The sequence below is a fragment of the Misgurnus anguillicaudatus genome, chromosome 20 (assembly GCF_027580225.2).
Source record: "Misgurnus anguillicaudatus chromosome 20, ASM2758022v2, whole genome shotgun sequence".
Classification (NCBI taxonomy): Eukaryota; Metazoa; Chordata; class Actinopteri; order Cypriniformes; family Cobitidae; genus Misgurnus; species Misgurnus anguillicaudatus.
The window spans coordinates 24,166,027-24,177,500 of NC_073356.2; the positions used below are offsets into that span (position 1 = coordinate 24,166,027).

General features: G+C 37.9%; 1 protein-coding gene across 1 annotated transcript in view; it reads left to right on the forward strand.

Annotated features, from left to right (window-relative positions):
• The first annotated feature begins 134 nt into the window (after window positions 1-134).
• Window positions 135-11,474, forward strand: part of grinaa (glutamate receptor, ionotropic, N-methyl D-aspartate-associated protein 1a (glutamate binding)) — a 15,683-nt gene continuing 4,343 nt past the window's right edge. Inside the window, exons 1-4 of the mRNA XM_055220069.2 lie at window positions 135-295; window positions 9,785-10,167; window positions 11,100-11,218; window positions 11,366-11,474. The exon at window positions 11,366-11,474 is cut by the window's right edge and continues 92 nt beyond it. Of these exons, the coding sequence (XP_055076044.2) occupies window positions 9,807-10,167; window positions 11,100-11,218; window positions 11,366-11,474 (589 nt within the window). The 5' untranslated portion in view covers window positions 135-295; window positions 9,785-9,806. The remainder of the gene's footprint in view (window positions 296-9,784; window positions 10,168-11,099; window positions 11,219-11,365) is intronic.

Sequence of the window (11,474 nt, forward strand, 5' to 3'; positions counted from 1 at the left end):
TCTTTATTCGCGTACTTTCTTTAAAAAAAATCAAAGAATTTCCCCGACATCACATGATTTTTTTTTTTTTTTAACGTAACGCACTCGAGCTCCTACAGCTACAGACCTACACTGTGTCGGTGGGCGGGGCTGATGTTACATAGTGTCGGTGGGCGGGGCAATCTGATCCAGAGAGAGACAAGAGAGCACACAAGGGATACCGCAACCGTCGACAATACAAACCACCAAACACCGTTTTCTCTGCTATTTTAATACAAAAGGGCTGTATTTTGCTGTGCGACGTCTAAGTTAAGGGGTAAGTCTGACTAGTTTTCTTTCCAGGGGTTAATTTCGAAGCAAACATTGTTAGATAACGCAGGTGGATGGACATGGCGCTCGTGTCATGGTGCCTGGTGCGCCAAAGCCCCTCTACATATTTACAACTAACGATATATCCACATACAGTCCTATAGTTTTATTTTTTTATCCGTGTAAACGGCTACATTAAAAATTTAATATGTTAAACGGTGAGGTCGTTTTACGTTAACGACATGCGCAGCGGGCCGCCCCAGCATCAGATTAACCGCTATATACTTAACCTACTTGATATACAGATTAACCTCCTGGTTGCATTTAATTTTCGGAAACGAATTGTTTATACACAGAATTGACATATTTGAACAAGACATGCATTCCTGGATGAAAGGGTGGTTATGTTGGAATATATAGTGTCCCAGATGGCTTGTTAAGTTGTTTCTTTCATTGAGTTTGTGTTGTGGTTGATAATATTGACATCATCGATATCGATCTTTCGAAAGTATTGTTCTAAACCTTTGGCATTAGGTACACTGACAGTAGTTGGAGTCGAGTCAGGAAAAGGCTGACCAGCTGTTTAACAAGTCTGTCGTCGTTTAATTTGTTTATACTAGTCAGTAACGTTTAAACCTGCGGCATGTTTGATAAAACGCAGACAAAGCAAACAAACCTGCATCCTGAATGTGCCAAATATGTAATGGTGCTGCGTGACGTTGCGTTTTGTTGACAATTCCACTATACTGTCATGTGCTTTTAAGCTTTGTTAACGGGGGGATATCAAATGAATATGCTTTATAATAGACCAATATCTAGGCTATTCGATTTAAATAATATATATTTTATATATTGCATTTTAATATATGATAAACTTAATCCCATTTATGCACAAAGTGGATATTCTCACTATGTGCCAAGTCACCACCTACTTCTCTTACTGGACAACATTCAGCTTTACTCATCATCCTTTTTTGTCCCTCTCAGCATTTTATGCAGCTCAATGCCTACATACATTTCCCAGGTCTTCTTAAAACATTTGTGCATTGTGCATCTGTTAGGGCCTACAAATTGTAAAACACACATGTCGTATGAAAGGCTGGTGAACCACACTTCTGCTGTCTTGTGAATGAAGAGCAGCAGTGTTTTCGTTTTATAAAATGCCCTAGACCTGTGATACCGAGGTAATGCTAAAGTATGTCATTCAGTCGACAGACAGCTGCAAATGTATGTTCAGATTTTCAGTCCTTAGCCTTGTGTGATTTGTGTGACTTCCTGTGCATTGATTGTTTTGTTAGCTGTTACATGCTCATGCATGCATGGAAGTACAATGTAGGCCCTTTAGCTAATACAGAGCGTTAGGTACTCAAATGAGCTTATTATCAGACTCCCAGTAATATAAAATCCACTGTTAATGCATTTTTTATTGTTTGTTCTATTCAGTTTAGTGGAAAAGCTTATTTCTCCACATTATGGGAATGATTAACCAAGATTGAGGCAGTACAGTTTAATGGCAAAGTCTTCTTCATTCACATGGAAAGAATATAGTGGTGAATTTTTTTACTGGAATTTGTATCTTCCATGTGGAAAATGCTTTGGAGAAATAAAGGGTCATCTCATTAAATCTGATGGATAATTTTGCTGTGTGGCATAGTTCAACATGGTTCCAGAGATTACAGAATAGCTAAAATATTCATCATGATATTAACTTTTTTTATATGAACACATGTTGGATTGGAAAATTAAACTGACTTAAGGACTGTTGGATAGGTACACTTTATCCCGAGTCACACAGTAGCATTAACTATATGGGCGTGAAGTAATAACTGTAGAATATCAAATCTGCATATACTTATATAAATGCTTAACTTAAAGGTGCAGTGTGTAAATTTTAGCGGCATCTAGTGTGACGTCATTGCGTCGTGTTTTACTCTGTGATCTGTCACATTATATTGCATTTTAACACAACTGAATGCTATTTTTACATATACTTTGTTCTGTTGTCTATAAAATAGTGACTAAACACAACCCAGTAACGACCCAGTAACTCCTTGTTTAATCCAATCAGCTCTTTCTTTAACTACTGCTTAAAACGCACCCTCATCTGACAAAATTATCATACATTTACATTGAGGCTGTACTGATGTTGCTCTTATTTTAAATACGAGTTGTAGTTTTGTTGTATATCCCGTATAGCGCAGACAATTTGTTGCAAATTCAGAAATATGAGAAAATACACGGTTGCTGTTTCTACAGAACACGTGCATGGGCATACCGCATCATAGGTAGGGAGAGAGCTCGGACGCAGACTCACACCAGAACGGGTATGTGTGGTAAACACTAATGCTAACCTTTTGTTAAGTCACTCATGATGAACTCGATCAGCTGTCCTCTCTGTCAGTAACATCTGTGACCGTTGACGTTTACGCGCAAAACAAAGTACGCAGAGTTAAAATACTTTTCAGTGTTATTTGAGAGAGGTGCGCTGGCGCCGCACGTCACGTGAGAGAGGGGAGGAGGCACGCGCTGTTGAGGCGCTGCAAGCAACGAGAGAGAGAGGGAGGCGCGCTGAGCGCTCGCTACAATGAATTAAAGGAATAGTCTACTCATTTTCAATATTAAAATATGTTATTACCTTAACTAAGAATTGTTGAAACATCCCTCTATCATCTGTGTGCGTGCACGTAAGCGCTGGAGCGTGCTGCGACGCTTCGATAGCATTTAGCTTAGCCCCATTCATTCAATGGTACCAATCAGAGATAAAGTTAGAAGTGACCAAACACATCAACGTTTTTCCTATTTAAGACGAGTAGTTATACGAGCAAGTTTGGGGGTACAAAATAAAACGTAGCGCTTTTCTAAGTGGATTTAAAAGAGGAACTATATTTTATGGCGTAATAGCACTTTTGGGAGTACTTCGACTCGGCGCAGTAACACCCTGCCTCTACCATTATGAGAGTGAGAAGGGGAGCGGACTTTTCAGGCGAGTCGAAGTACTCCCAATAATTACATATTTTAATATTGAAAATGAGTAGACTATTTCTTTAAGACATTTTAAATAGTAAAATTAAAATGTAAATGGGAATCATGAAAAATCTATTTGTGGCGGCCCGCCACAGATAAACCAATGTATGGGAAACACTGATGTCATTGTCGGAGACAACTTAGTAAAAACGTTTGGGCTTCTGTAGAAACATGGCGGGCGGCACAAAATGGCGACTTCCATGAAAGGGGACCCTCATGCATGTAGATAAAAGCGTCTCATTTTAATGTAATAAACATATAACGGTTCATTATGAAAGGTCTTTATACACCCTTGATAATATGTATATTTTGCATTTCTGTCAGAAGATCTTTCTAAAAACTACACACTGCACCATTAAATCTTCATATTACAACTGTATGCAATACAAATACACTTGCTAATATAAACAGCAACTAACGTAATGTTAAAACTTAACAAAATAGCGATATAAATCAAACAATAAACTCGATATGGCGGGAGATGCACGGATGATCGCGCATAAATTAAAATTAACACTCGATTAACAAGCTTAACTCAAATTTAAATCACATAACAGTGATATCGTGCAGAACTGTGACATAAACATGCTCTGGAGTATATTTTTATTATGAATTACTCACTTTCTTTGATGTACGCACACACTTGAACTTAAAACGGCTCGTAGCGCTTCCTCACAGCTCCTCTCACATTCACAAGTCACTTCAGGACGCGCACGGGCTTAAAGGGGCCGCGCACGCAAACCGTTTATATACACATTTACTGGAACTTTGTGAGGCCTACAAAGAAATCAAAATTGTCACTGAAATTGTTTGGTTTCAGGTGGGACAGATTTTAACTTCAAACACAATTTATCCATGCATCTATATTTAGAGATGCGTATTTGTGACCCTGTCTGTAAAATCCAGGCTGAAGTCTTATAATCTAATTATGAGATTAGGAGCATCAAAGTTTGATTTCGGTCACTGATTTTAATCTTTGAGATTGACTTACTCAGTCAATATTAAAGATATCAATGCACAAAAAATAAAATGTTGGATTTATGTTAGATTTTAGTAGCATCATGTAGTGTTGAGATTGCAAATTGCTGATCCTTTGATCCTGATCCTTTTTTTTTCAAACTTTAGTTAGTGTGCAATGTTGCTGTTAGAGCATAAATAATACCTGCAAATGATAAAGCTCAAAGTTCACTGCCAGACGATTTATTCCCCTTTCAAAGCCTACAGCGAACGGCTGGTTTGGACTACAACCCTCTATTTCCCGATTGAAAGATGTCAATATTGGAGTTTTTGACTAAACTTCACCCACAGGAATACGTCTGTCGCCAGCTAAGCTCAAACGGCTCTGGCCAAGCTAAGCTGCTGTCGAATCACAACACACTAAACAAACGACACAATCAGAACTCGTTACATATTTCTGAAGGTGGGACTTCATAGAACAAGGAAGAGCTCATTTCCCAAGCTTGTTTTTAGGACAATGAAAACAGTGCTATAGAGACAAGTAAATTGTGTGGAAAACAATGTGTTTTTTTTACACGTGAAACTTGAACACGTTATATTGCGCGCTATAAACACAATCAAAACTTCAAAAACAAACAAAAAAAAACGGGACCTTTAAGTCCACCGCTCACCCCTCTCTTTCGAAACATGGAAAAGCTATGGTAGCCACCACAGGATGAAATGTCATTGGCTGTTTCTCAATATGCGTTCTTCAGTGATCTTGAGTCCTTGTGTTCTCGCTCTACGTCATCAAGTCGAAGTTCAATTCCAATTCTCAAGAACACAAGTACAGAGGACGCATGAAAATATGCATTCTTGATATCGAGGATGCATAGAGTGCAGACTTGCGCGCTGAAATCTGGGGAGGTCAGGTGACCAACAGAAAGATCGCACACATCTCAATTTTCACAAGTGCGTTTTGTGTTCTCGCGACCTTTTGAGTTTGTTCTTCCGAGGTCGCCTGGCAAGACTAGTCTTTACGAGAATGCAAGTCCGTTTTTTGCGTTCTTGGAATTGAGAAGCAGCCATTGTCTGCAGTTCGTCTGTTTAGGGCCAGTCGCTGGTAGTGTGCACACAACTTTACATGTTTTTTTTTGATGAGAGGTTTAAGTAAAACTTAAGAAATTTTTTTTTTTGACTGAAGGTTATTTTTTACAGTATATGCATGATTTTATGGGAAAAAAACTCAAATCTCAAAAAAGTATGGGCCACACTTTATAAGGTGACATGTATGAATTGCAGTGACAGCATTTTGACATCTGCAATGCAGTTGCATGTGCTCTTTAAACAAAACTTTGACACACCTTTAGTATTACAGTCAAAAGCTTAACCATTTGATGCAGAATCAAAGTTGTGCTATTGTCACCTTTTGGTGCTCTGTTTGAATCCCCTTCATCTCTTTTTCTATTGCTAAAATTGAATGTTGATTACATAAACAGTGATAATATGCGTAATACCTTTAGATTGTCAAAACCTTTGTTGCTGCCAAAATGCATTTGTTTGTGTGCTATGGCTTTTGATCACAGTTTAGCCCAATTGTTGTGTAGGGAATTAGAACATTAGTGGAGAAGGCAAGCAAATCTTGATTGATTTGCTCATCCTATGTATTTGTATTGACGCTTAATATTTCTGTAACCCTGTTTACTTATCCTATGAGAAGTGTGCTTTGAATAACCTGTGGGATGTTTTACTTGGCTCAAAATGGCAGTACTCCCTTCTCAGAATACCTTGGTTTACATATCAGGTGTAGCAAAATGTCACTTGCTTAATCCATTGTATGGTTCCCTAATCCTAAACAATTTCCATCCATTGGTAACCATTCACAAAACTAAAATCAATCAATTATGACAAGTTTGTTCTTTGAACGAAGGCTGTTTTACATCTGATTTGTCACAGTGTCAAATTTCAAATCGTCTATTAGTTTTAAATGTGTATTTTTTTTAGAGGTGTGAATCTTCACTGGTTCCTCGATTCGATTCGATTCCGATTATTAAGTTAAAGATTCGATCCAATTCGATGTTATGATGCATCATGATGCATCACGATGCATTGCATCCTTTTTTTATTACTGCACATTGCTACATTTATATTGATGAATGTAAGAAGTCAGATACAGTATGTAAACTCCTTTTTATTTTGTTTTCTTCAAGAAGTATACTAAAGTATACTACTTAAAAGGAAACTGTCAATTAAAGCATTATCAACACTTGCATCCTTTAGCAGCTCGGGGTGAAAACGGTTAACGTGGTTTCTTAAATTAGTTGTATTGCCTATACATTTTTTATTTGTGCATGGCAGGCTTTACACACAGTGTGTGTCTTGTCCAGTTCGTGCTTACCAGCATGTTCATAGAAGCCGAAATGAGCCCCCAGACATTGGCTTTTAAGATACCTGGTGCATTTTTTATCACTAGTGTCTCACAACCCTCCGCCATTTTTTCTACCGCCACATACCTGTACGCGACGAATGACGTCAGCAGGCTATAATCGATTATGGGTTATTACTGCATCGATGCAGAATTGTCCACCCACGCATCGCGATGCATCACACAATCGATTAATTGTGACACCCCTAATTTTATTCCTATACTAACATAAATCATTAATTCTCTTCAAAATAATGTAGATATATTCGCCATGTACTGATAAAGCAAGAAAAAAATTGACCAAAATTGACATAAACATTAACAACACCAGTCAAAGTTTGACACTACAGTCAGGAATAAAATAAAATGCCTTCCTGTGATAAAAAAGCGAAATGTTTAGATACAAGTACAACTATATTGCTATAGTCATAGCTCAGGAAATTTCACAGTGATGAACAACTAGGGCTGGGAAAAATCGATTTGATTTTAAAATCGAGTTTGTAGGTTAAATCGATTCATTTTTTTTTTAAAAAATCGATTTTTAACTTTTTTTCTCCCCCTCTGCAGTATAGCGCAGTTACATTTTGCATTCGCCAAATCTTCCTTCCCAATGTTTATGTTGATGCAAATATAATAAATATATATTTTAAAAATATATACAGTTTGCAATTATTTTGTTTTAAATGGGGGCGGGGGAAAAAAATCGAATCGAATCGTAAATCAAGTTTTTTTTATAAAAAATCACAGATTTTCACAGATTTTTTATGGGGACAAATCGCCCAGCCCTATGAACAACATAACCACAATGATTTAATGTCATTGGACTTGTCCCTCATCCTTCATGTTCATGTCTGACTGAAGTTCAGTTGTCAGCTGACAAACACATGGTTTATGCAACAAGCTGTAAATACACCCTTAAAGGATTAGTCCATTTTCTTAAAAGAAAAATCCAGATAATTTACTCACCACCATGTCATCCAAAATGTTGATGTCTTTCTTTGTTCAGTTGAGAAGAAATTATGTTTTTTGAGGAAAACATTGCAGGATTTTTCTCATTTTAATGGACTTTAATAGAGCCCAACATTTAATACTTAACACTTAACAGTTTTTTTTTCAACGGAGTTTCAAAGGACTATAAACAATCCCAAACGAGGCATAAGGGTCTTATCTAGCAAAACGATTGTCATTTTTGACAAGAAAAATAAAAAAATATGTACTTTAAAACCACAACTTTTCGTCTAGGTCCGGTCCAGCGCGACCTAACGTAAATGCAGTGACGTAGGGAGGTCACGTGTTACATATATAAAACGCACATTTGCGGACCATTTTAAACAATAAACTGACACAAAGACATTCCTTAGTATCAGTTGACATACAACAACGTAGGAACGGTACTCTTTCTCCACACTTGTAAACACTGGGGCGGAGTTTCGCGTTCGTCCTCTGTGACCTCTTGACGTCATGACGTATTGCGTGGGGTCAGCTGGCGCAACACGACCGGATCTACAAGACGAGAAGTTGTGCTTTAAAAGTGTATATTTGTTATTTTTCTTGTCAAAAATGACAATCGTTTCGCTAGATAAGACCCTTATGCCTCGTTTGGGATTGTTTATAGTCCTTTGAAACTTGTTTATAGTCCTTTGAAAAAAAACTGTTAAAGGCGGAGTCCATGATGTTTGAAAGCCAATGTTGATATTTTAATTCACCTAAACAACCACGCCCCTACCCCAATAGAATCTGGACCTTCTGTTGATAGACCCGCCCCACACATACGCAACCCGGCATTTGATTTGATTTGATTGGCTATAAGTGTGTTTTGGTAGTCGGCCCGTCTCCTTTTCCAACGCGTTTTTCAAACATCATGGACTCCGCCTTTAGGTGTTGAGTTAAGTATTAAATGTTGGGCTCTATTAAAGTCCATTAAAATTAGAAAAATCCTGCAATGTTTTCCTCAAAAACATAATTTCTTCTCGACTGAACAAAGAAAGACATCAACATTTTGGGTGACATGGTGGTGAGTAAATTATCTGGATTTTTCTTTTAAGAAAATGGACTAATCCTTTAAATCAATGTTATATTGTTTTACTTTTTCAAAGGGATCCCATTCATCAACACGAATAGGATTCCTCATTTCAAACGTGTTTGCCCTGAGAGTAAATGTTTTGACATTTGATTTTAAGTAAGTTTTAGCTACAAATAACCTGAGACTTTCTAAAGAAGATGAGATTAGATTGTAATTGGTTAAAGGCTTTCCAAAACTAATCTATCATAGATATAAAGCTCTGCTTGTCAGTATTTGTCGCCTCCTCATTGAGCCTTATTTTTCATTTGCAATATTGTATCAGGCCAGACACAAATGTCAGCCTGTGGGAAACCCTTTCTGCTGAGGTAAAATTAAACATACTGGAATTAGGCGGATAATATTACTTGTTTTGAAAACCATGGTGTCAAACCTCTGATCTCTTCTCTCCAGCTAGTAAGAAGTGTAGTGATAAATAGTGCCTAAATACATTAACTGTTAGAAATGATTGCACGAACAGTTGGATTTATCCCTAAATTGACTTTTGGTTCTACAGTGCCACACCATAGATGTCTGACTGTCCTTTTTGTTTTGAAATGTACCACTAGTCAGTTGACTAAACTGAATCACTGAGTAAACAAAGCCTGATTGTTCATTGACCATTGGTTCTGTTGGAAGTTGTTTTGATCAGATCATTGAAAGCTTTCCTGCAGTGGATTCATAGAGTGAAATCTGAGACATTTATTGTCTCTCAGCTGACTATATATTTGTTTGGACTAGCATCTCTAGTCCTTTCTGTCGTCTGTCTGTCTGTGTGTAGAAATATACTTGGAAGTTGTAGCTTTAAATGCTATAAGCTGCTCAAAACATGCTTTCCATTTGAAAAGTGGTTTAGGTACACTAGAAGTTATTTGTATTGTAATATTTAGGCTATGATATACTTTAAATGCTGTACTGTGTGGAAGTGAAGGCATTTAGAAGTTGATTATTACTTGTGCACATGCACAATATTACGTTATACGTTATAGCCCATCACTGCTGTACATAATATGCTATTCTAACACACATCTTTCTTATTTCTTCTCCAATAGATTTATAGTAAGGGAAGGAGACATGTCTCAGGATAAGCCGGTCTTTCCTGTGATGGGGGAAAGCAACCCCCTTCACAACAATGTCTACGGGCCGCCCAAAACCGATGCATTTGGTATGCCCCCACCCAATTACAGCCAGGGTCCAGTGGCGCCTCCTTACGGGCAACCTGCCCCCTATGATCAGACTGGCTACGGTCAGCCTGCATACGGCCAACCCGCGGCACCTGCGTTTGCTCCAGGACCATACCCGCAGGCACCCTATCCACAGATGCCATACGCACAGGGTCCCTTCCCTCAGGGGCAGTACCCACAGGGGCAGTACCCACAGGGTCCTTACCAGCAGGGGCCCGGACAGGGACCTGGCTTTGTTGCAGATCCAAATGGTAAGTACTGCTACAACATTATAAGTTGTAATATAAGAGCTTCTTATGGATGGACATTTTCTGTTTGGTTTTTTAATAACTAATAAGATTCGATGAAATGATTCAATGATGAGTACATAGTGGTGTCCTAGTGGTGTAAGCAGCAGATCTTTTTAGGGGAAATAATTGTGTTTAGTCAGTAGTTCCTGGTCCGTATGGGTGTTATGCAAGGCAAAGTACTTTAACATAAGTCACTGTGAAAATGTATAATTTGTTCGTTCTTACCTCATTCTCAATCCCTGTTATAACAATTAGCATGTCTTTCCTAGTCAAGGCTATGATTTTCTTTTCAAACCTATAAATTGAGTCTGTCTTTTAGGTTTCCCTTAATATCAGTTTTTTATTTTATTAAAGGTGCAGTGTGTAATTTTTAGAAAGATCTCTTGACAGAAATGCAAAATAATATAAAAAAATATATCATTAGGGGTTTAGAAAGACCTTTTTATAATTAGTCATTATGTTTTTATTACCTTAAAATTAGACTTTTTATCTACATACACCGAGGGTCCCTTACGTGGAAGTCGCCATTTTGTGCCGCCATGTTTCTACAGAAGCCCTGAACGTACAAACTTTTTTTACTAAGTTGTCTCCGACGATGACATGTTTTTTTCGGTGGCGGCTAACGTAGCTTCTCTATGAGTTTCAAAAGTGAGGGGTGAGCAGTGTACTGAGCCGTTGGTTGCAATTCACAACCTCACCACTAGATGCCGCTAAAATGTACACACGGCACCTTTAAATAAATGTACCGTACAGCTTAGTCTACATTGGTTAATCGCTGTTAAAAAAATGCATTGAAATGTTATGCGGTTTCTATACTGTAGTTGTACTGTGCAACATATTTTACATTTTAATCATCACAGTTTATGATAATTTGTATGTGTGTGTGTTGGCAGCATCTATTGAAAGCCCTGGATACCATGGTGGAGATGTGCCTCCCTCTTACTATGGTAATGATGAGTTTTCCAGCTCGAACTGGGAAGATAAGAGTATCCGACAGGCCTTCATTAGAAAGGTAATGGAATGATAACAGACTGTATTGTATACACAACAACAACTTTATTTTCCACTAAACAGAGCAGTGTAACAGTCTTTCAAAATGTTTATAAAATAGTATGTCACAATACAGTGTGTCAAAATTTTTTTTTTTTTCTGTTCTAAGGTGTTTTTGGTCCTGACCGTTCAGCTAACGGTCACCTTCTCTTTTGTTGCCGTGTTCACCTTCTCATCCGACGTCAAAGTGTTTGTACGAAGGAATCAGTGGACATACT